The following is a 25,670-nucleotide window of genomic DNA, read 5'->3' as shown; positions in this document are numbered from 1 at the left end:
ATCTAGGCAGGATTGTCTGGGTTCCATGTATCCTGCTGAAACTTTCACAGTTTTTTCTTCATTTTAGGTACTGGAGTTGTAAAGAGGCGAACGCAACACTGGAAAAGACCCCAGGCACTTCGTTTTAAATGCATTTCACAAGAGTGAATGGTCGAACGGACACAAGACAGTTATCCAACACCCTAGCATAATGGCACCAGCTAAACGTGCATCGGTGTGATTCGTGCCAGGTAGTTGGTTTTGCACTTCCACTCCCATTGACATACGGACCTAAAAGCTGTTCACATTGCTTTAGGAGTTGCATTTTAATATGCTGTTATGCTATTTTCATTTAAATGTGACTAGTTACTCAAAGAAAATGGGATTAGATAGTCAGGTTTTATTATTTCATACAATGAAATGATTTTGTTTCCCTTAGGGTGCCTATGATGGAAACCACCCCTCACATCTATCCATCTCCCCTCTTCCCAACTCACATCAAAATTAAATTTAAAAAAAAAAGAAAGAGATTTTTAGCCATTTCTTTTTGTTCTGACTCTTTTATTCCATTTGGGGTATATTCAAGTAATTCAAGTGTTTTTATACTTCTCTAGCCAATTATTACCCCCTCTACCTACTCCTTCCTAAAGTATATATTTTTTCTTCTGATTCCATGAAAGAAATGATCAAAATTCTCAGAATGGGGTCATCATTCTCTCTGTCATCTGCTGACTTAAAGTTTAGCCTAAAATGATACTTACATTTATCTGGGAAAATAAACAGGAGAGAAGAGTTAGGAAAATTTGGAAAAAATAATCAGAGAAAAGGTGGCCATTATGACTCAATATTAAAACATATTATGAAGCCATAATAATTAAAACTGCTCAATACTAGAGAATAGGTAGGTTAACAAAACACAATTAAATACCCAAAAAAAGACCCAAATATATATGGGAACTTAGTTTATGAGAAATGTGGCATTTCAAATTAGTGAGAAAAAAAAGGAATTATTCATTGTTATACTCACATAATTAGTTAATTGGAAACAAAAAAGCTGGATATCTATCTCTTTTCTTATCCCCAAATACATTCAAATCTCAGCTAAATTTATTTGTACCCTTAGAGTAGTGAGAGTTTAAGTAGGACATAAAACCTAGAATCAAAAAGAAAAAAGAAAAGACATGTTTAACTATCTGAAATGAAAATCTTTTCTGTGAAAAAAAATCACAAAGTGGAAAGACCAATGATAACTGCCTAAGTGGCAACATAAAATAAAGGGAGAATTTCTTTAATTTATAAGGAATTCACACAAATCACATACCCACAGGGCAATGGGAAAAGGATAGAGAAATAAATATAATTTTTTTAAATAGAAAAAGAAACATAAATGGTGAATAAACATATGAAAAGATGTTTAACCTCACATAATTAAAGACATACAGATCAAAGCAATGAATTTTTTTCCTTCCAACTAGCAGAGTGGAAATTTTAAAAGTCTGATGATATCCAGAGCTGATTTAGGCATGGGGAGAGCAAGAAGCTGTCTTATACACTTTGCAGGGAGAACACACTTTTCTAGAAGGTAATTAGGCAAGTTGTCTCAACATTTACAAAGTACGTGCCTTTTAACTCAGCAGTCCCACTGCCTGGAATCTATCTTATGGAAATGCTTTCAAGTGTTCCTCAAGACATATGTACAAGGACGCTCACTGGAACATTTAAAAAGTAATATTAAAAACTGGAGACAACTGAAGTACGCATTCATACAGAATTAGTTTTAAATCATGGCAAGTCCATACTGTGGGATTGTATACAGCTATTAAAAAGCCATTGAAAAGAATGAGGAGAAAGAACTCATTATATGGAAAACTGCCAAGCTGTATCATTAAGGTAAAAACAACAGCCACAAAAACTGAGTACACAATGTGACTATGTGATTACCTTTGTGAAATAAAAGCCAACACACATGCAGGTAGATGCATCACATATACAGACATCTGTGTGTGACGTCTACACACACATATACACATACACAAACACACATCATGCCCCTTCCCCAAGAAATTATTAGAAGGTGATTATAGTGGTTGACTTTGGAGATTTTCACTTTTAATTTGGTGTCTTTCTAAACAATCCTATTTTTCTGACCTTATACCATTTATAACTTTTATTAAATTTATTGTTTTGAATTTCTATACAGGTTATCTAGTCAGTTGATGAGGCTTTTTGCTTCCTTAGTATCTTAGTATTCTAAAAACAATTCTAGTATAATATTGCATTAAAATATAAAGAAAAAATCATATATTTCATTCACTTCTAAGTTACCATCTATTTTCCATCTTATGAGACTTATAGGAACTCCACAGTTCTCATCTCTAGATTCGGAATTAAAAGCAGTTAATGCCTTTTATATTTGTATACACAAGAGAATAATTGCTGGCCTTCATCAGAAAAGCTAATTTTGAAAAGAAATGAATCACCCACCATCTCAATTAAAATAAAAATCTGGATGGCAACAGGTCATTGTCACCCAGAGGTGGATTCAGGTTTGTTTTATGCTGGCATCCTTCAATTACTTTAAATTATGAAAGGAATTCAGATTTATAGCACTTTTCAAATCTGGTTCGAGGGCCTTTAACCTAACAGCGCCCTCTTCTGGTTCCGTGGTTCACATTCAGCGGCTTCCCTGAAGCAGAGAAAAAGTGTAATTTATAGATAGGAAAAATCACTTCGAAACCTGGGAGAAAAAGGATTTAGTTTTCCTCTCTAATGCATAAAAACAAAACAAAAATACAGTTTAAAATATATATACAATTATTATATATTATACATGTATATATGTATTTGTGTATGCATGTATATATACTTACGGTAAATACATGGTACACTCTACCAGTTTTATATGTATAACACAGAGCATAAAACTGATATCAACATTATATATAATATCAATATTAATAGGTGCAGACATATATAAATACATGGTATAAATAGTCCATTTGGATAACAGCACTCTAAGTTGGAAGTGTTTTGACCCCAACTCAAATGTGTATCCAAATCAAAACCTCCTGGGCTTAATTAAGTTCTTATTTCCCATCATTTGATTAAAATAGGTGTATATTCTTCTGGATTTACTAAATTCACAGCTGTAAAAAGAACTTAAATTTTTACTCTTAAAGTCTTCAGTCTTGCAGATTTAGAGACCTACGTAAAAAGGCTGTAAAAATGTTACTTCACTTTGAGAAACATTCTTGAATTTCGTAACACCATCTCTTCATTCCATTTTTTTTTTAAAAGAAATTTCTCCTGACTAATGAATTTGCATTGAAGAGGCTCCTGCTATCTAGGTTATCCACCAGAAGGACCATTCTTAGGATGAAGAGTGAGGAAGGATTCAGAGGCTATAGGCACTGGCTGGCTAGTTTCAGATTTTCTTACAGCAGCTGGGCAACAGCACCCTCTGGTGCCGCCAAACTGACATGACCCTTCTACGGAAGGAAACCCAGACAGAAGAGGAGGGCCGGCTGCTTCAGGGTGTTTCAAGGCAACATGAATTTGTTAAGCTCTGATTCAGTACTACAGTATTTTGGAGCGGAGCGGGGATTCACAGAGAAGTCGAACCCATCATCATGTCTCTCAAGGAAATTTCAATTTATTTGGGCACAAAACTGTATTATGTTCTGAAAGTCTTGAATGTAGGCCTGTAGATACTGAGAGGTTGGTGCTTGCTTTGATGAACAGCAGAGAGCCATTCTTCACACTTACACCATGCCCCAAAGTGCTGGTTTACTAAAGATATGCCTCAAAAAAGGAATAGCGTTCCACAGACCTTATATATCTTCCTTCCTTCTCACCAAAATCTCTCTGGTGAGCTCAGTCATTGTCTCAAACTTGTTCGGTAGCTTTTACCTGCTGGCGTATTAATGCACTTCTGAATAAAAAGAATTTGGCCACCCTGTAGCAGTAACTTCCAGTAAAAAACAAGAAGTAAATAAGGCGTTGTTTCATTATTGTTTCTTTTATCTAGATGCTAATAAATCTTGCACTCAGAGTAAGAGTGTCAAGTGATGAGGAGAAATAGCTGAATTCCTCAGTTGGGTCTTGTGAAAGACATAGGATTGCATTCACTCATCTGGACGTATGTCCCCTGAGTACTTACTTCTAGATCGCATGTAGCAGTCATTACAGTTTAGAAGACCATTCCGAATCCTAACATCCGTTCCACTTACTGCATCTCCAAGCTGTCCTTTACAAATTCCACACTATAGGGTAGAAAGAACAGAGGTCATAAGGTGCATCACAAATTTTTGCTTAGTTACTGTTCACATGTATAGCACAATAATCTCCTGTACAACCTCCACATCTGTTGAGCATCTACTGTGTGTCAGTTGCTATACCAAGAAGACTTAGAGCAACAATATACTTTCAGCATTTTAGAGAGATTAGCTGACTTGTTCAAGGTTGTAATGCTGGTAAGTGGTGTTAGGTGGATCCCCAAGCCACTGCTGCTAACCTCTATAGCACACCATTTTTCAATTGAGATGGAAGAAGCATTTTCAACAGACTAACCTAGTGGTTTTGAATAAACACATGGCCAATGGATTATCAATTGAAACTTTTCTGTGAATAATCTTTAAATGCTTTCCAGCATTGTTGAAATGCATTCCAGACCAGAATAACTAGAAATTAAATATTCTACACTATACTTCCGTGTTAAAGGCAGTGATACCCAGAGTACCAAATCTACTGGGAATGGAACTCCTTTAAGCCAAGTCAGCCTGAGTGCAGGAGACTGTGCGATATATGTACTCATTGTACCAGAGAAGGCTGGTTCAGATGCCAGCCTCTGTGGACAGATCAGGATCCAGCTCAGGAGCAGAGGGCCAGTACCAGACTCATTCTCTAAAGTCACCTGGGGTAGAGGAAGGCTTCAACCGAATTGTGTTATAAACTGCATCTACTTCAAGAGGGTAGGGGATAAATCTAAGAGGCGATTGGTGTACCTTAAAGCACCAGGTCAGCTCCAGGAAGTGAAAGATTAGAGAGAATAAATGCCTTGACAGCTAAGAAGGCAAGCCTCCTAATCCTCGATAATCTGTAAGAACTCTATGCCACTTTGATTATTTCTGGTAAAGTTTCTGAGAACAAACTGGTGTTAGAACATACTATCTGGGCATTACCATGAAATTTAAAAAATTTATTTGATCCTTAAAAAAATTCCTAGATCCTCAAAACACTCCTAGACAATTTAGGATATATATGATCTAAGTTAGTTTTACAATGAGAATATTAATAAACTGAGTCTAATTATGTATCCACATTGTGTTTTTTCCCATGATAAGTTTTGCTTTCCAGAGACTACTGATATTATTAAATTAAAAATTTTGGGACAACTTGACTCACTTTCTCTTAGCTTATAGGTAAAGTGGGAGTTATTTTAAACCCATACAAGTTTAAAGCAAGTTTACTTTATAGCTACCAGCAAGAAACAGAACAAAATTCAAGAAGGGAAAAGAAAGCATGTTAGAGTTATGAAGAGAAAGGAAGGACTCTTACTAGGAGGTAGAGGCTTTGGCTTGAAAAATTGCATATTAATTTGAAACACGTCCATGAGTGAAAAAAAAGGAAATGCTGCTATAGTCCAACTTGTAAATTTTGTAATAAATTAGGTCTAAGTGGTTGGCTCACTTATTTATTAGCAGGAGATGTGGGACTAGAAGCTAGACCTCCTCATTTTCAGTTTATTCATTAATTCATCCATCTAAGAATGACTATTGACACCATCTCTGTTAGGTACAGAGGAAATAGTGGTGAGCCAGACAGACACGTCTCCGCCCTGATGGAATCGATAGCTTATTGGAGGAGATGATAATTAAGCAATTCAATGGTGAGAAACAATAGGACCGTGAGAGGTTCTACAAGGACTTATGTAACAAAGGCAAGTGACAGTGGTGAGCAGGGCTCCTTCTCAGGGGGAGTGAGATTCCATCTGTGATTACAGACATAGTCATTAGGAGACCTACAATTTTGCTACTAGCTATAACCATTTAATTGGCAGAAAAAACTTCCATAGGTCAAAGACTAAAAACCTCTGATGTTAAGTCACAAGAGTTTAAGAAGTAGCAAAAATGTTATATTCCAAATAAATCTGTACAGCCTTAAAAAATCCAGGAGTTCTCCCTGGGTGCATTTTCAGCTTCCTGCTAGAGTGTATGTTTTTTAGTAACGAAAACTATTTTGTAAAGAAAAGACACAGCACAGAAATCTGTTCTGCTTCTTCTGACCTAACATCCCAGAGGTTGTATTACAGACTTTCATCCTGAAGGATGGACTTCATGCACACTTCTTCTTTTCTTAAAAATTAAGGCATCATTGACATACAATCTTATGAAGGTTTCACATGAGCAATGTTGTGGTTTCAACATTCACCATATTATCAAGTCCCCCCCACACCCCACTGCAGTCACTGTCCATCAGTGTAGTGAGATGCTGTTGAGTCACTACTTGCCTTCTCCATGCGATACTGCCTTCCCCAGAACCTACCTATATTGTGAGTACTAATTATAGTCCTTACACACTTCTATACAACCCAGAGTGGCGAGGCCTCACAAGCGAAGGCTGTCAGGATTTCCAGGAGATATTTCTCAGTGCAGAATGATGCTAAAAAACATCCCAAAATTGCACTTAGAAGAGTGATGAGTGATACATACCCTAAAGCACTGGATGTGAAAATAGAGATTGAGGGTCTCGATGATCATTGCAGCTCCTTTACCCAAAGGAATCCCACAGGAAGAGCAGAGCTTCTTCCCACTAATAGACCTAGGTTTCAAAATACATGTAATAATAAAATGTTCCATGTAGATCAGTTGGTCAATCACACAAACATATAGCCTCATGCAAAAATAAAAGTGAAAATATGGATTTTTACAATGTTTATATCATGAATGAAATGACAGTTACAGGACTGATAATGAGCAGGAATTAAGCATTAGATAAAAGTTGCAAAACAACTGCTAGACTAAATACAATAAGCCTCCACCGTGGTATGCAGTTTGGTGTGTGTGTGTGTTTTAGTTATTTATTATAAAAAGTTTGTGTTATAGTCTATTCAACCACAGTGTTTAAAAGTCTTGAAATGATTTAATGTAGTTACCATATGTTTTCTTAACTCCTAAAAGATAATCAAGTTTAGCTTCGCTAAGGTTTCACTGTGGCCTTAAAATTTTCTATAACGGGCTCATTGGTACACTAGGGCATTTCTTTTTGGTCAATAAGAAAAATTTTTTGCTGTTTTAAAATAGAGAGGCAACTGTGATAGGTACTCGGCAACTATAGGATCTCCTGGCTGCTCCGTCACCAAGTTCTGCGATTTGGTGTAAAGAACTTACTACAAGTTTCCTTCTCACCTTAAAAATGAGAGGCCTGGACTATATTAGCTCTACTGCCGCTTCAGTGCAAATGCCCAATGGCTCCATAATCTGGGCACTTGCCACTCTCTCTGAGGTACAAGGCCCTTGAGGACATGGGCTGGTCTGCCCCATCTCTGTACCCCTACAGCCCCTACAACAGTGCCCACCAATGGGTTAGGGCTGAGCTCAGCAGCCTGACCCCAGATGACAGCACTAGACAGCTGTCCTCTAAGGCAGCTTTCCTGCAACAGGAACAAGATCAGATTACAACCAAGCCTGTTGTCCAGAAAGCTCTTGGAGTTACACAAGAAATTAAAAAATATGCAGTATCATTTGGAAGCCAGAGTACCGAGGGACAGAAGAAACAGGAAGGAAGACAAGAAAAGAGGAAGAGTTGCCCTAAGCAAACTCTATTTATTAGGATTTCCCTCTTATCCTGTAGTTAAGTGAAATTTTCAAATAAAAGAAAATCTCTTGAGTATTTAGTAATTTGTCTCTCCAGTGAAAGGGAACTCAGGCAGCTTTTAAGAATATCGTGGGCACCAATCAACGTCCAGAAGCAATCACTAAAGGGCTTCAGTCTGTAAAAGAGAAGGATGAAGTTTCGTTTCTCGGCCCCCCTGGTTCACAGTCAGAGCCACCAGCGGATCCTGCCTAGAAGGACCAAGCCGTCTTGGAGGGAGAGGCACCGACTTAGGAGCCCAGCAAATGTCTGGCGGATTTTCTTATTAGATTGCAGGTTCCACACAATGTAATTAAACCGCAATGGCACAGCTGTGCCAACATCATACACTTGGCTTTTTCTATCATGGGCTGATAAAAATTGCAGGCGGATAGGGAATGTGTGCTTTCTTCCTGCTTTGTGTGTGTGTAGGAAGAGACGTGGCTGGATGAGTCCCTCAAAGTCATCTGGCAGGCACTAATCCAGTTAAAACCATGCTCAGCAGGTGCTAGCCCAGACAAGGTGGCCTTGGGAAGGAGGGCTGCCCTCTTGTACCTGTTTGGTGACTGGCCAGGAGGGGTAGGACAACAGGGGGACAAGCGCCCAGCCTGGAAGTTCTCTCGAGGACTTTTCCTGTAACATGGTAAATGAGCCAAAAATTATGACAAGAAAAGCCTAATCCTACCAAAAGGACATTTTAGATAAGAAAAAAAAGTACTTTGACAGCCAAATAAAAGACCATGCAGATCCTACTGGTAATGTTTATAAAGGACGAAAAATAGTAAACACTAGCAAAAACTGGACATGCAATGCTTGGGTAATATCAAAACCAGTCTGGCCTTGATGAACAGAAAAGACAAAATATTTTTCTAATCTTTATTTTTGCCAAGTTCTTTGCTAGTTGAAATTACATGCTGAGTTACATATAAAAATGATGGACCAGAGGGAAGGGAAAGATAGTAGGGATATAGGGAAAAGCTCTTAAAGAGAGCCCAGAAGTAGAGGGCAGAGCTTTAGGGAGGTATTTGTCAGTGAGGTAGCATCCACTGCTATCAATAAATTCATTGTGGGTGATGTGGTTAGGGGTGATGGTTAAAACATTTAGTAACTGCTATGGCATGGGCGTCTACAAAGCAGAATGGCCCCCAGCCAGAAGCTACCACAGTGGTGTTCCAGGTGCTCTTGGTTGCACAGGAGTCCTGCCTAGGATAAGCTGTCAGTTTTGGGCTCTTGCTTTGAAGTTAATTTGTAAAGAAGGAGCTAGAATACATTTAAAAATGTGGCAAAGAGAAATGCCGACACAGAAGCAAACAGAGCATGAGCCATCGGTCTTCTAACTGCTTTCAAAATAATGCCGGAGCCCCCTGCCCATCCTGCCTCCCTCCTCGGGTGCAGCCTACCTTCTCCAAACTACCAAATTTTCATGAAATACCCTAAAGAAGTATCATTGCCTTAAAACAAGGTTGAAAATCAGTGCCATAATCAATGACAACAGTGATTACTTCTATGTGACTTTCCCTTCTATTGATTCTAAGTGTCATCTAGACATGTAGAAATGAAATTGGATAGACATAAGAGAAAAGTGGGAAATGATTCAAACAGCATATTGAGAGCAAATATAACAAGAAAAATAAGGTGAAAAGATGGACTTGTAAGACAAGTCGTCACCATCACCATTATCACTACCACCACCTACGCTCACATGCTTCTTATTGGCCATGCACAAAACCCTACGAGGAACATACTACCATTATTCCTATTTTATACATGAAGATACTGAGGCAGAGAAAGATTAAGTAACTTGCCAAAGTCCTGTGCAGGCAAATAACACAGTCAATCCAGGTGGTCTGTTTCCAGGTAGAATCATTGGTTAAAATACGGTGAACGTTGTATTTTTAAAACTAATTACAAGGAACCTCTGGCTCAAATATGATCTTACTATGGAACTGTGGGTTCATTTTCAATTCCTCTATCACTTAACCAGTCAAGTACTTTGGGTAAGTTACTTAATTTCCCTGAGCCTCAATTTCCTCATCTGTAAAATGGGTACAATAAACCAATAAAATTCAGTAAGTTCAGTGAGTTAATGTATGAAGAGGAGAGATATGTAAACCCTTTGACACAGTGCCTGTTATTTTTAAATGCTTCAAAAATGATAGGAACTATTATTACTGTAAAAAAAAACAAATTCTTACAAAATTAGAATGTAGCATCAAGTAGTTACTTAATGGGAAAGAAAGTAAATGAGACTAAAACATTTTTTCTCTGAAAGAGCATTTGTCCATAGACTCTGAGACAATTTAATTAAAATAAATTGCTAATACAACAGGCCTTCAAATTCTTTCCAGTGTTTAGGCTGGTAGGTTAAAAACATTACTTTGTTTTTACAAATTGATAAATTGATAGCAAATATTTTATTTGCTTAGGAAGATCATCCCCAACTTCCATGAATATTTGCTTTGTCAATGAGATTCAATGGAGAGCAGCACAAAAGTGTTGCTGACTTCTTGCATCTCACACTTTCCATTTTTCCTTAGTCAATATATTTATTTTTAAAAAGGAATTTCATATCTTAGTTGTTACTCACTTCCGCCTTTCACTCGGAGACTCAATCTGATGGTTAATGCTTTTATCCAACAAGAGGGTTTTTGGCTTCACATCTTCTAAAATGTGCATTGGTGGGTTTGATATCAGCTGATACCGGGGTGGATCTGAGGCCAAGGAAAGAATGTAAACTTAGCGCTCAGTAACATCACCTGGGTACTTAGTAAGCCATTTTCTTTAAAGTGCCAATGCCTCTGAGGTCTCAGCGATTTCATAAAGACTGGGCCTAGGGTGCTGGGAGTAGCATAAGTTACTAGGCAGCATAAACCCACTTTATTCACTGTGCTGTTTGTAAGCTGGAGGAGAGCTTGCAGCCAGCAGAGGTCATATCTGTCCAGACAATGCGGGGGTCTTATGACAACTAAACCATCAGGGTCGGTGTTCTCCATTCTTACCCTGCGCTAGCTGTGGGTTCATCCCACAGTGTGGGGCCCCAGCTTCTGCATCCAGCTGACAGTCCTGATGGATTCCTTTCGATAGGGGGTTCTTAGAATGAGCCAAGGCCCCTTGAGTTAGGCTGTTAAAATAAAATATATATTTCAGAATAGAGATAAAAGCAACTGAACTAAACTGATTGATCCTATCCCTTAGGGGATGGAAGTACCAATTACGATATGAAAAATGACATGGGACTAACTAAATGTTTATTTATTTTTTTATCTTAAACTAGATTTGAAGTGGATTTAACATACTGTAAAATGCTACACATTTTCATTATCCATCAACTTAACAAGCTTGAGAAACCATCATTTCTGATATCCTCCCTACCTCCCTGTCCCCAAAGCTCTTCAAATCTAATAATTTCAAGGGATGCCAGAGCTAATTGGAATCTTTTTGATTTCCACAAGAGAGGACTTATTGTAGAAATCATTTGGGCCACATGGGACCTCGGCAGACCATGGCAATTCATTGGCCGTTCAGTAGCTTGTGTGCGCAAAGGAGAGACAAGAAATTTTTTAAGTTTCTAGTGCTAACAGAGCTGTCTGGAGAACTAGCAAAAATTCATGTAAAATGCTTATCAGAGTTATTCAAATATTCCTGACTAGTGACTTTCATTTCACTAAACTGGGAAGTCTCTTTAAACAAAGTGAACTGAAAACAGATGTGCTATTCCAAGGGTTCTGCAGACTCAGACAAGGGCCCCAAGCGCCTATATCCTACAGTCTACGTAGTCTTCTAGCTGCTGAGCAGAGATTCTCAGAGAAAATCCCACCAGAAGAGCTTAGCTCCCAGCCAAACATTCAAATTGGCTAGTCTTTGAAAATGGTTCTTAGCCTTTTGTTTATTTAGGTTCCTCTGAGGATGTTGTGTGTGTGTGTGTGTGCACATGTATGTGTGTCCATGCATACACAGGCATGTACACTTGTCAGTATCTATCTAGTATCTCGGAGTGCAGAGGCAAACGTTTGTCTCACAGAGAACTTGCTGGTGGCAGAGCAGTGCCAGCCTCCAGGGTTTCTGCAGGTCCTTTCTAGGTTAGGGGTGGGGTGGCATCAAGAAGCCCACCACAGCCCACGGTCATAACCATGGTCACAGCTCCAGCCTGAGCTGGCTCTGAGTGCTGCAGGGGCTTCTGGGTGCCCCGTTCTGACCTCCCATGGAACATGTGGGAACCCATGGGTGGAGTGATTAACCCAACCAATAGATTTGTTGCTTACTCTTTATCTTATCACCCAGAGTAAATGTGGCTTCTCACAGCAGCTCAGAGGATATTAATGGCAAAGTTCAAGTCCCCAGGACTACAGTGGGTGGGACCTCAGGGCCTCGTTTCAACCCTCCAGACACACTAAAGATTCCAGGTGAGTGATATTTAAATTCGGGCTTTGAAATGACAACATGCTCCTTTGATGATCTATACTGTTTCCCTTTATTTAAAAAAGGCTCTGCCTATTTGAAAATATGGCTATTTATTTTCAATAGCATAATGACACTGACTTCAGAGCTATTAGAATATATTTAAGCAATATATTTGTATTACTGGACTGATCATTTCAAAGCTGAATATGATTTCCATTAGCAATGCATAGCCTTCCTGGGAGTGAATGGGCAAGGCCCAGCTTAAATGACGACAGCCTGGTAGGGTCATACCTGCCCTTTTCCTCCAGGGGCTCACTTTCCCTAGTCTTTAATAATAAGTCATTGTTGTCCCCCTGGAATGGTTTCTTCTGTCTTGTCTCTTGCTCTTCCTCTTGACAGTTTTCCAGGTCCATCTTATTCTAATGGGGAAAAATAAGCATGATCTTGAATATAATTTTTAAACATACCAGACAACACTTACATCTGGCCATGGAATGTTTGAAGCATTTTTTCAGTCACATTGCCTACACTTTAAAGAACAGTTGTCCAAACTGAATAGTAACTTATTTCCAAAGATTTAAAACAACTATGTAACCTGGATCTTTCTCAAAAGTTATCATAAAAAGGGAACTGCTTAGAAAACCCATCTTTCAAAATAAAACAAGGTCACTAGACTGCTCATTTCAGGACAAATGGCCTTGTAGTGCCCATGGGTTGTTTTTAAAGTAGATTATATACTATCCAGGTCTTGGTATGACTTTCATCCACTACCTCCATGACCTTATTTGGGGGCTATGGAGGCAGACCTGCCTTTCTGGGCTCTCTCTGGCCCTTGAAGACACATGTAAATTTCATGTGGAATTTTCAGAGTGAGTTAGAAGCAACTTCCGTGGCGGCTGGGGAAGACCACTACTGTTGGCAACCTGCTGTCAGCACCCAGTGTAAAGGAATGTATGGTATGGCAGAGAGGAACACATGTCTTTTGAATGAATGAATGACGGGCGGTAAAAAGGATATTGCGGTACATGGCTTCGCCGGTCAGGATCTTGCTAGCTAGGGCAGAAGGGCTTTGGGTGCCAGCCTGTGGGGGCACTTCTGGCCTCAGTAATGATGACACTGCTTCTTAGGAAATGAGTCTAGGCTGTGGCCTTGGCAGTGACAGTACCACAGAGTACAATGGCCATGTAGTACCTGACATGACTCTCGGGAAATAGCCAGCCCTGGATTTAAACAGGTAGAAAACTTGGCCTTCTAGTTTGTACTTCTATTTAGGTTTATTTCACTAATTGCTTGTATCTATGGTCTCACCACTGTCCCACTGCCTTCAGTCACAGAGGAGGATGTAGACAGCTGGTCTGCAGAACTTGAAGAAATAGTAAATGGAACCACAGTGTCTTCAATTATTTTGCGCTCCTAAGGGGAAGGACAGGTATTAATGAAGGGGAAAAATAAATGAAAAATCATTTATTTGTCAAGAGAAAAATTTCATTAAAGAATTTTAGAAAAAGTAATCAGATATATGCAAATGAGAAGGGCATGAAAAAAAGTCTTACTTTCTAAATCATGTAAATCAGATAATACTTTCTATGGGCAATGACTTAGAAATTAGCATTTTATTCAGACAAAGTCTTTGCAAATTAATTAGTTAGTATGATTCAAGAAGCCCAACTGGAAATGCTATTAGGGATTGGATTAATGCACAAAAATTATTATTGAAGGTAAAATTCACCAAATATTAATCATAAAAAATTTTTAGATAATATGCATAAAATGTAGCTCTGAATTCTCTAATGTGATCTGGTTTATTCTAAAGAAATGAAACAAAAACTAAATTCTCCTTCTCTCCAAATCTCTTTGGTACTATATAGTGAATACAGTGATCAAGATTCATTTAGCCTTGATATTAAAGTTATCCTCAGAAAAGTAATTCACTGTTACAAACATGTTTGCCTCAAACAAACACACGAATAAACAAACTGATGCTTTCATGTCATTTCTCTAAGGTAAATCATAAATTTGACTCTCTGACTAGAGAACGGATACAATCACCTTGACCATGACTCAGTACACCTCTACCATAAACTAAATTTGGGGGAAATGGAGTCTTTTAGAGCTTATAGGATATTACTCTTTTAAAGAGGTTGACAGGGTTCAGACATAGCCACATGCATACGTATACCACAGGCTCAAAATGTGTTGTGGACTTTGAGAAATTATGACTACAAGGTCAAATTCCTTCCCGGGGATTTCCTACCTCCTCGTAGTATCTGCGTTCTTCCTCTTCCACCTCCTTTTGGGCCTTTTCCCACTCTTCTTTCAGCTTGTCCTGCTCCTTCTGGTATCGCTCCTGTTATGGGATTTCCATAGGTCATTCTGAGCTGACCACTGGACACACCACTGGGACATTTCCCCCCTCTACACCACCACGCATAATATGGTGCAAGACTATCTTTTGGTTCTATCATTCGAATCAAATCCATGCAACAAAAGGGAATACTATCTTGTGGTACTCAAATGCATGAGAATCATAAAAATCCAGTGGAGAATAATATTGTCTGCTGTTGGTGTCTTATAGAATGGTTCTTCAGATATGTGAGTAGATATTTGCTTATGGAAAGAGAAAAGATAGAAAGATTGAAAGATTCTAAAATCCTCCTCAACCTGGGTTTTGCCCCTAGAAGGTAGACTAAACCAATAGTTTGCTTTTTCTGGGCTCTTCAGAGATGAGTTTTGCCATTCCACTAATAGAAATACCTTGCTGCTGGCAGAGTTTAATGAAAGATTTTAAAAACCTTGCAGGTTTACAAGATGACAGTGCAGAAAGGTCCAAAGTGGATAAGATGATAATTAGCCGAGTAGCTGAATTACTCTTTGCTTGCAGCCATTTTACCAAAATGTAATCTTCCTAGCTTTAAGGAACTTCTGAATTAAGAGTTGCTTTTAAACAGGCTTTGATATCAGAACTGCCACTGCTGTTTTCAGAAACAATACAACACTAGTCATCACTTCTGGGGGAAAAAAATACTCTGAATAAGGATGGCTTTAAAAATGTGACTGGAGTCCCTGACAGCTGACTAGAAGAAATTAATAAATGGAGATTAAGGCTAATGCTTAACACAAGAGCCGACACACCTGGCTGCCTTGGGAGTAGCGTCCCAGACATGGCGAAGGAATCATGAAGCACATCACATGGGCAGACATTTCAGGCTGATCATTATCAACCCTCTCTCTGAGGCTCAAATAAGTCTGTGCTTCTATCTTCCTGGGAAGGCACTGAGATTCCCCTCAGATATTCCCTGCTATGTCATTATCTTAGGAGCAAAGGGCTTTATTGGGATTGTCTGGTACCTGATGTTCTTATTAATGTTCTGGATAAAACACTGTTGGTCAACCCATGGCAGGCTTTTAACTCCAGGTAAAAAAAAATTATTATTGATTTGTAAATTTGAGAAAGGGACTTCAGAGGCTTTTCAGAATAGAGGAAACAGCCCCTAAAACTTCACAGAAGCTGAAAAACAAGCAAAGCTTCTTAGGTTTACTGGTCTAGGAGCTCACACCACATGCTCCATCACCAAGAGGACGAACTGATGACACAGGGAGTGGGAGACGTGGTACATCTGCACCACACACACTCATACACACACACACGCTTCCTCCCCACCCCCTACCTTTCCCCAAAGCCCACAACCCACAGTGCCACACTGGATAACAATCTGGTGGGACAGGAACAAAACACGTGCAAGCATGTGTGACCACAGCCACTCTCAGAGGGTGACTGAAAAAGCCACTTGCTTGTCTTCTTTACTCTGTGGAATTTTTGCCTTTTGGCTGTTGGCCATTTAGCTGATTTCCAAGAGAACAGCAGATAACCGGGGCTAGTCTGGGGTCTCCCAGTGGACCTCAAAGTCCCAAAAGCTCTGAGACTTTGTTGACGCCATTTTCTACTAACATTTTGGTATTGAGAGTTTATCCTTGTGCAATTTTGAAAAGTGTTAACCTGAAGTGGCAGACCTAAAGTCCCACTACAACTGACTAACTATATAAACTGACCCCTGCTTCCCACCCCTGGAATCTAATTCTTCAAAAGGATTAGAACAAAAAGGTAAGAAAAGAAATAAATAAACTAAACTTACATTAAGCATTGCTTTTTGGATAGCAACAGAAAGTCATCACAGTGAATGAGACTTGGAACATTCTTTTCCTTTATGATTTTTTGGTAAAATCAGTACTATTGGGAGTATTGTGGAACGCATGAGTTTTAAAAGTTATCTAGACTTGGATTTGGAGCTAGGCTCAACACTTGTTGGCTGTGTGACCTTGGCAATTAATTAAATTTCTTTAGCCTTAGTTTCTTCAATTGCAAGCTGGGGCAAATAAGACATACTTTGAAGGGTTTTATGAGGATTAAATTAGATAAAATATGTCAAGTGTCAACAAATATGCCAGTTTTTGGCATATCCCAAGTACTCAGCATAGGTGTTTAAGGTACCAGGTTACTTTCTGAAGCCCTGTTACTCCACAAAACTGCCATGAAACAAGTAGGGGCATGATAATTTTACTCCCAGGATTTTTCTAGAATTGAAAATTATCAGCCTTTACTTAAAGAGGGAGCAAATACTTCTTCTTAAGGAACAAGACCCAGGCCAAAATTTATGTCACATGTCAAAAAATAGCTTTTTGATAATTCATTCCCATTGCTACCTGGAGTGGAATTTGATTGGCAGCCAAGAAGATGATGAATGGGTGGGCTGGCCTTGATCAATACTTGAATTGTTTTAAAAAGTGCTTTTTCCTCATGTTCGTCAATGTTAACCTTTGGTAAGAGGAATTAGACGCAGGGCATTCTGTTGCAATGGGCCCAAATGAACTGACTTTGACTCATCAGCTTCTGAGAAAAATGCAATTTCATACATTTCCTGTACTAAAAATCTATTTAATACAATGGAAATGAAGGGAGCATCTAAGAGAAAAACAAGGCCAGCACACGGCCGTCCTACCTGGAGCAAACGTTCCTGCTCCTGTTGCCATTTTTCCTGTCGCCTGCGCTCCTCTTCCGGGTCCCATGCCCAGAATTTAAACTGCTTAGAAAATAAAACCATGATCAGATTTGAGCCATGTCCTCATGGCTGAGCCAGGGTAAGGAACACAGGATGGACACACAGATGGACACGCAGAAGCTTTCACATATTGAAAGGCCCCTGTATAGGCGGAAACCACTTTTTAATCTTAGTCCCTCTTTGGTTTACTTCCAAGATGCTGGTATGATTGTGGGAACCTTTCTGAGGCTAAGGAAAACATGAAGTAATTAGCCATTGGCATGGGAAGGCTTTTGCTTCATTTCTTTAAGAAGTGATTTCTTATATGTATTCATGCTCCCGAGTGTAAGATCCTCATTCCACGCAGTGATTCTGCAATCCAAGCAAGTGGGAATGCTTATTTCAGCAGAACTGCATTTGGTAAGAAGTGGTGTTTGCTGTACTGTAGAACTAATCTTTCACATGGCCATTGCTTTTCTGCATCAGCTTTCTCCAAGAGGAATTTTAACTCAGTGCCCACGAGCATCACCTGAGATTTGGGCAAGAGGAAGTCTCTGTTCTGGGGCCACAGAACAAACATTCAACCCAAAGATCCATTTTTTTGTGTGTTTGAAAAAAGGTTTTTGTGAGTTTGGGAACCCAGTGAGTGAACAGGAATAATAGGAGAATGATGCATGAGCCAGAGTGGGTCCCCAGGCCACAGAATCTGACACTGAGAGGAACCACAGTGGTGAAGAGAAATCCGAGGCAGTTGCGGAGAAACCAGCAAAGGAGGGGGTACTGTCTTTAAAGCTGGCCTCCCCTACACGCAGAGGGGCCACGGCAAACTGCTTCCTCCCTTCTTTTTGTTCTGATGGGGTAGTTTGTGGAGGTACTTAGAACTGCCTGAGAATCTTAACAGAACAAGCAAAGAAAGGGTGGAGCATTAGAGAGGAGGGGGAGGGTTTGGGGCAGGGAGGGAAGCAGGCAGAATCTACCTGCCCTGGCTGCCCGCAAAGCTCGACAGGGTCAGTCTCATCAAGGTTCACCTGGGTCTAGTTAGTGCCCAGGATACGTGGGCCAGCTCACCTTCTGCCATGCCCTGCCCCCCAATAGGTCCATGCTACCACTGAGGCTGGCCCAGAGAAGCATCTCCAGGTGGAGAATGCAAGCCAGGCCATGGGTCTTGCTTGATTTATACTATTATAAATATGTATAACTTTAATGTATTTAGACATGAAATGTGAGTCTCAACTGGTACTTTTGCTATGGTTCCTGTAAATGGTTGGGGGTGATGTCCACAAAAGAATAGTGGGCAAATAAGGCAGGGAAATATCCTTCTTACATGCCCCCCTCGGGAGTCACACTGCACATTAGCATACTAAAGGCTCTGACAAGTTGTGCAGGGAAAAATTATCTCATTTTATGTAATCCAAAGTTCCCCCAATTTTCTTGGATGATTATAGGATGTCATCCAAATGTGGACCCCAGGTGGAAATTCTCTTGGAACGGATGGTGTTGGAGGTTGGTTGAGCTGGGTCTTTTCTTATAAGCCTGGAAGTAGTTTAAATGTTCAGAACCTCCCTCAGGGGCATGACCTTCCTCAGTCTTTTGAGAAGAAAGCGTGTGGTTATGTGAATAAAGCCACAGAGAACCTAGTGCGGAAAGGCCAGTAGTAGGAAAACAAAGCAGCATTTAGGAGTCATGTAATTTTCAGATTTCACTGGTGGTAATCACAGGAATGGGCCTGCAAGGTAGTGAGCAGGAGGAAGGCATTTAGGGCCAGAGCGTTGAGCACAGGAGGAAATACAGAACATTTGTTAAAAAGCAAGAGAAAAACAATGAGCATTTTCAGAAGAAGAGAAAGAGAAAGATGCCAATGCAATAAACAAGAGGGAAGGAAAACGGACCATGTTCCTTTCTTTGGTGGCTCTTTGCTGAGCACACACCATGGGCCAGGAGGGGATGCCAGCTACTGGGTACGTGTGGTGAGGGTAGGAGCGGGGGCTGATCACCAGAAGACAGTGTGGTAACGGTCATTAAAAAGATATAAAAGGTACCAGAGAAGTCAGAATGGAGAGCATTTAACCCACTTTGCTCTACAACTCATCTGTTTATAGATCTGTGTCTTCCTCTGGCCCAGTGGTTCCCCTAAGACAGGAAGGGCCCTTTACCCCCCTGAGGAGGCCAAGACCTTGCACCTCTGGGCCTGTGGTAAATGTCTGTTGAGTACAGGAACAAAACCGTCTCATGCCGGGCAGTGCATCTCCGTCCCCTTCATACAGGATGCCCTGATCCTCTGGCTCCAGGCCGCTCCATATCTGACCAAAAGTATCCTGAGCCCATGGAGGTCAGCATACTCAGATGCTTGCTTTCTCTTCAAGCTTGTCTAATTTTCAAATTTCCTTCACTTTTCCATTCTTGGAAGAACTATTTATCACTGAAAGGATGTCAAAAATTTGGGTAGTTCAGAGAATTCACTTTTACACAGGTCAGTAATTTGTCTCTTTTTCATTCTCGTTCCTAAACCAGAAATAAAAATGTATCTTTTTGGGGTGCCCTTTCTCCACCTCAGTCCAGGTCCAGGGGTTACAAGAGCTATGGTGTGCTGTTGTTCCCATGTAATTTAAAGAGGAAATCAATGGGTTATGTTATACTCTTCACATCTGTGCCATGAATGCCAGCTTTGGGGACCTTCAGGGGTTCCCATCCATTCTGGATGTACTTAACTTCCCAGGAAACTCAGGACCCCCAGGACTGGTTGGAGACAGCCTCCATAATTGGTCACGAGTTCTGGAATGGGGCTGGAGATATTGAGGGTTATGTGACGTGATGGGTCCCTTTTCCATTCTGCACAGGCACTTAGGAATTCCCAAAGTGAGACAATCTACCTACGAGTAAGAACTGGTATTGACTATGGTGGGTGGGCCTGTTGGTTTAGCCATTGGGGAGGATTTGCTTACATATCAGGCTGTGTCAGAAGCTCCTGTGTAATTATTTCAATTAAAGCTCACAACCCCCTAAGAGGAAGGTGTATTATCTCACTGTAAAATCAAGGAAGATGAAGTGAGAGAAGTCATATAACACCGGCAGACTCATCTGGTTAGTGGCTCTGGAATCAAAGGCGTAGCAGTGATCATGCGGCTAGGCCTTTAGGGCGCAGGGGACACGCTCCAGCTCATTATGCCACGGGGCGACATCTCCTAACCCAGTGGGAATGTCAGAAGGTGAAATTTCAGAAGGCAAAATGTTAAGCCTCAAAATGACAGGATGACATGCTATGGAAGAGCATAATGCAGTGTACATTGCTTCTGGAGAATGCTTTTAAAGAAGAATAGCAGGGCAGCATGGCAAACACTCAGTTCAGGGATAAGTCAGCTCTGCAGAGAGTGTTCAGATCTAATTCAGCAGCAAGGAATTTCTACAGTGTCATGTATCTTGACATTTTAATTTCATTGAAATGAAAACTGAAAACTAAAGTACAGTTAATATTATTTGAGATACTGATGGTGGGGAGGGGTCCAACATAGACAGCTTGGGTCCCCAAGCTGGGTCAGAGAGACACTAGGCTGAGCCCTGCCCACCAACAGTACACTATGTTGAAGTACTGTCCTCATTGAAAAAATGACTTTGAATGTCTGTAAAAGTCGCATATTTTAATACTAATTCCTATCATCACATTCTTAGATTTTAGTTTCCCGAGTCACTTGCCATTTTGTTTCAGGATGTGATAACACTGTATAATGATAATCCATATCTTCCTGTATAATTCACCTGTCAGCATTATACACTGCTTTCAATTATTTTGTAATAGCTTGGACCCCATTTTTTACTGAATCCTCTTTCAGCACAGCAAATGCCTTATAAAATAAAATTGTACTAAATGCATGATCTTATTCCTTGAAGTGAGTTACTTACAGGTGTAGTGACAGGTGACTTCTCACTGCTTGGAGAAACCACTGTACAGAAAGAAAGAAAAAAAGATCAAAATGTGGGCAGCCTCTAACTGTATTTCCCTTTGATCCTCTCAGTGGAGTGTGGTTCCTATTTTTCAAAAAATTTTTTGAAAGCCAAGAGCATTAGAAAATCATAATAAAGCAGACCTCTTGAAGCAGTGTGTACCCATCACCGAAAGAAGTTATGAGCAGTGTAGTATGATTGATCACATCAATTAGGACCAAGTACTAGACTATACAGGAAGCAAAAACTATCCCTGTTAGGTGTTGGTTTTGAAAGCACTTGCATTTTGGCTTGATCGCCAAGTTCCCTTACTGTCCAACATGGAGAGGTATCACACAGAGGGAGGCTAGCCATCATCCAGGGAGTAAAGAGTGACACAGTTAACAAGAGAACCATTACCAGTTTCTGGTGAACACTTCCAGTCTTTGTTTTAATAAGAAAAGAGAACAATAAAAAAAGGAGGTGAATTTTATTATTCCTTTGGATTTCCAAAATCAAAGTAAAATTCTGGGAATTTCCCCCCAATTTTTAGTATAACTGGTACTGTGACCAAAAGTAGCTCTTTGCTAACTGTGTCAGAAACAAGCATTTTTTTCTCAAGTGAGAAATGAAGAAAAATACCAGACATCATTGGTTGCCCCAACATGGATTTTTGCACAAAAAAAGGACAGCTACCCAGTGTGCACTTTACCTGACTGGGAGAAAAACTGGGAACGTCGCCAAGAGTTCTGAACTCTCAGCGGAACGCTGGCAGAGCCAGGTGACTCTAGAACAGATGGCAGGATAGAACAAACAGAAAAGCATAAAAACTGGGGTGAGAATTGAACAGAACCATGCTCACAAGTACTAGAGGATGTTTGTAGTCATTATGTGAACTGAGGGTGAGAGAATTTAATTATAAAAAATCTCAATAAAACGCATACAAAACCTGAAGACATGGACAAAAGTCAATAGAAGGGGACAGTTTATGTTACTGCTTGTCTTCCTTGGTGTTAGGTGAAATTTTATAGGCTCATACTTAATGGTGATATTGTTAAAATGTTAAATCTCAAAATGACAGGATGATACGCTATGTAAGAGCAAAATGCACAGTTTACATTGCTTTGGGAGAACACTAGAAAAGTATAAAAGACAGCAGGGATGAGTTCAATTATTTTATATGCTTTATAAAGGTTTTATATGGAAGTCTGTGGCACAAGCTATATATGTATGTAACAAATGGATGTGTCTGTGTCTATGTGTAATGTGGTGGCATCAAACAGACACAGTTCATTCAAACACACACATTTGCATCCTTAAACTATGTGCTGTGCTACTCAGTCATCATTCTCAATGCAAATAAAGACATCAGTTTTCAAAATATGCACATATTTTCCTGAAATACCAATCTAAGATATATTTCTACTATTGGAAGACAGTTGAGAAAAGGAAATTTTTCACCTTTAAATGCATTTTACAAATGTTTTCAGAGTATTTAAATACTATTTAGGCATGTGGGTGTGTGTTTAAGGGAAATCTGTGGACTATCATTAGGGCCCACTAACAGATAGATCTTCAGGAGCCTGTGTGATAGTCTACAAACATATGACTTTATAGAAATGGGTGAGGTATCATTGTGTCGGGATGAGAGTATTAGGAATGGCACCAGGATTCCTGATCCTAACCCTATACCTTTGGACTTGATTGTGACCTCGGGCTAATCACTTAAACGTGCACGGACTCTTCATATCTGGGCAAAGCCCTATATTTCCTCCATCTCCTCCCAGTTAAATACAAATTATATCCTTTAAGGTCACATTTATTAAAGGGCTTTTGCTTCTTGAAAGATAGGAACTTTATATACTCCAAACAAATAGTACTGTTATTTTCATATCTCTTGGCAATGTCCTTGGTGCACAATTCAAACACCTATTGCAAGTCAGTGGTTTTCAGAGTGTGGTCTCTGGATCTGCAGCATCACCTTCGGGAACCTGTTAGAAATTCAAGTCCTCTGGCCCTAGTCCAGCCCTACTCATGGTAGGAGTGGGGCCCAGCGATCTGTGTTTAAACCAGTCCTGCAGGGGACCCTGGCACATGCTCATGTTTGAAAGTACTGCTTAAAGGCATATTTCCACAACATAAACACTTTTATTTTAAGAAAAACATTTAAGAATAGTTTACTTCTGCCTCACATCTTGCTCTGTCCTTTAACTGTTCTGCAACTACTAGATTATATTATTAATGTTTTTTCTGGGACAGGTGTTGAGCTAAACTTTCGTTTTGGTTTATGTCATTTAATTCTTTCAGTACTCAGTAAGGATGGTACTATTATTATTTCCAGTTTACAGGTGGAGAATAGAGATTAGGGAGTACTTGGCTGGCAAGATCCCATCCCTAAGAACTAGATGAGCAAGAATTCAAATACAGGCATTCTGTCTCCAGAGCCTGTAGCTATAATAACAGCTTCCGTGAAACAGACAAGAGTATAGAACAGGTATATACCAAATATAATTCTATCTCGAAGAATAATGTTTGAAATGCTCTAATGCTACCAAATTTTATTTTTTAGTCACTCAACTTAGATAAAGCATCATGTAAAGTCCCATAATTCAGTATTTAAAAATCAAAATGCCTTACCACAGGTAATAAAATGTGTAAAAATATGTAAGACAACAAAATGAATTAATATTGCTTAAAGTATCTATTTCCTCTCTGTATTACTCTACACAATTAAAAAGTGCTAGAGAGAGGGCAGCATGAGAATCTGTCTAAATATGGCCAATTGCTGGCCCAGTTATGAGATTTCATTTTCATCAATCCCTCTAGGACAGTAGGGCTGACAAATGTAAACAAATGCTTTGAAGACATTATTGAACTTGTTTCCACATTAAGAAACTAGTGATCGTCAGTACATCTACTAATTAATTCCCTTTCAAGTACTTCCTGTTATGGAGATAGAGCCCAACTTATCTCCCAGCAGGCAACAAAGGCCAATGAATCTAACTCAGATTCTGCCAATAGTGGCCCCAGATAGCTGCCCATCCTTGAAAATAAAAGTAAAAATAAATCCCCAGCCACAGTAACCCTATACTGTCCTTTCTTTGCCTGGACTGATAAACCTATAAAATGTGCTGGTGAAAGTACATTATAAAAGAAAAACAAGAAACCTTGCTATTTTTGCCCCTGAACTCTAGCTGTTTTTACATCTAGAGAGAGAACTCACTCCCATAAAGCCCAGAGGTCTGTTTTGAGTAACAGTCCCTATGGCTCTCGAAATTCTCAGGACCTGTCCCAGCATTATTCTCATCCCTAGGGCTCCTTTCTGGTGACTGAGTTTCTTCCCAGGATAAAGGAATTCAAATTGGGCTTTTAGAGAGTAAAGGGTTGAATTCACAACCAATACACTTGGCCTAAAAGATATTTGCAATATCAGTGCCATTTTAAGACCTTCATAGGCCCTAGACTCACATGTTTTTAGAGGCCACCCCTCCCTACAATATGTTGAACATCTTAAAATGTATCAAACACATGGAAAATATTATAATATATCCTCAACCTATATATTTTTTGCTATAAAGAATTTTTGGAAAGATTAAAGTTTCTGGTTATAAGTAACAGGTTTAATCTATGATTGTGAATGATTTCTCAGTAATCATCATATACGCCCAGGAATTATTACTGAATACGAAAATCTATCTCACTTTCTTCCCAAACCATTGTCAGATTAAATGAATATTTTATAAAGATTATAATTAACAATTAATGCAGCTGATGTAAAATTAAGATTATAAGCTTTTTATTAAAGTTATTGAATTTTGAATTTTTATTTTGTAATTTTTAAAAACATTTTAGAGCTAGTAAAATTATTTTAAAGTATCAAACACTTGTGTAGGTCCTATGATGCCTAGAGTGTGTGGCTGATGGAATGGTCTTGGCAGCTGGGATTCTTGGCTTGGCTAAATACACTGAAGCTCCAGATTTTCATTCTTAAGTTATTAATTCAGCCATAATGGGCTCTGGCAAACACCATGGCTAAAAGGGACATCAACATCCAGAAAATAATCTTCCTTTAAAATCAAGAATATTTTACCAAGAACATGTAAAACTAAAATAAAACAGTTCCTTCTCTTTACCTTGAGAATTGAGATTTGGCAAATGTAATGGGTTGGTTTCAGGCATTTTGTCCAGAAATGGATATGTCAGGGTTGCTTCTGGTTCTGGAGATTTTGGCTTTACCACCTGGATCATGAGCAATAGACATAAGCATTACAAGTATTGTCCATTAACACAAGCACAGGTAAAATAAAATTTAAGGATCCATGGCTGTTACATAAGTCAATAAGTCCAAATATTTAAATTTTAAATGGAAATGTTTGCCCCTTTCTCAAACCCCTTTCATGCCTTCTACGTTAATATAGAGGTCAATATTTCAGAGAACTCAAACTAGAGCATAAAAATTTGATGATCACTTTTCTCAAACCCAGA

At 39.4% G+C, this 25,670-nt stretch overlaps 1 protein-coding gene across 19 annotated transcripts in view; it reads right to left on the bottom strand.

The window, feature by feature from the left end:
* LIMCH1 (LIM and calponin homology domains 1) overlaps positions 1 to 25,670 on the bottom strand; it is a 311,556-nt gene that overhangs the window by 3,527 nt on the left and 282,359 nt on the right. For 5 of the 19 annotated variants that reach the window (XM_036908567.2, XM_036908569.2, XM_036908571.2 and 2 more), the window contains 10 exons: positions 25,319 to 25,424; positions 21,165 to 21,205; positions 17,229 to 17,309; positions 14,486 to 14,578; positions 13,540 to 13,644; positions 12,523 to 12,650; positions 10,830 to 10,951; positions 10,418 to 10,541; positions 6,690 to 6,798; positions 4,139 to 4,241 (listed from right to left, as the gene is read on the bottom strand). In XM_036908567.2, the coding sequence (XP_036764462.1) occupies positions 4,139 to 4,241; positions 6,690 to 6,798; positions 10,418 to 10,541; positions 10,830 to 10,951; positions 12,523 to 12,650; positions 13,540 to 13,644; positions 14,486 to 14,578; positions 17,229 to 17,309; positions 21,165 to 21,205; positions 25,319 to 25,424 (1,012 nt within the window). Of the gene's footprint in view, positions 1 to 4,138; positions 4,242 to 6,689; positions 6,799 to 8,385; positions 8,464 to 10,417; positions 10,542 to 10,829; positions 10,952 to 12,522; positions 12,651 to 13,539; positions 13,645 to 14,485; positions 14,579 to 17,228; positions 17,313 to 21,164; positions 21,206 to 21,897; positions 21,973 to 25,318; positions 25,425 to 25,670 lie in introns of all 19 variants that reach the window. The other 14 variants (XM_036908565.2, XM_036908563.2, XM_036908575.2 and 11 more) reach the window with 7 other exon arrangements.

This window comes from Manis pentadactyla, chromosome 5, assembly GCF_030020395.1.
Source record: "Manis pentadactyla isolate mManPen7 chromosome 5, mManPen7.hap1, whole genome shotgun sequence".
NCBI lineage: Eukaryota > Metazoa > Chordata > Mammalia > Pholidota > Manidae > Manis > Manis pentadactyla.
This window is presented reverse-complemented; position numbering and strand designations above follow the sequence as displayed.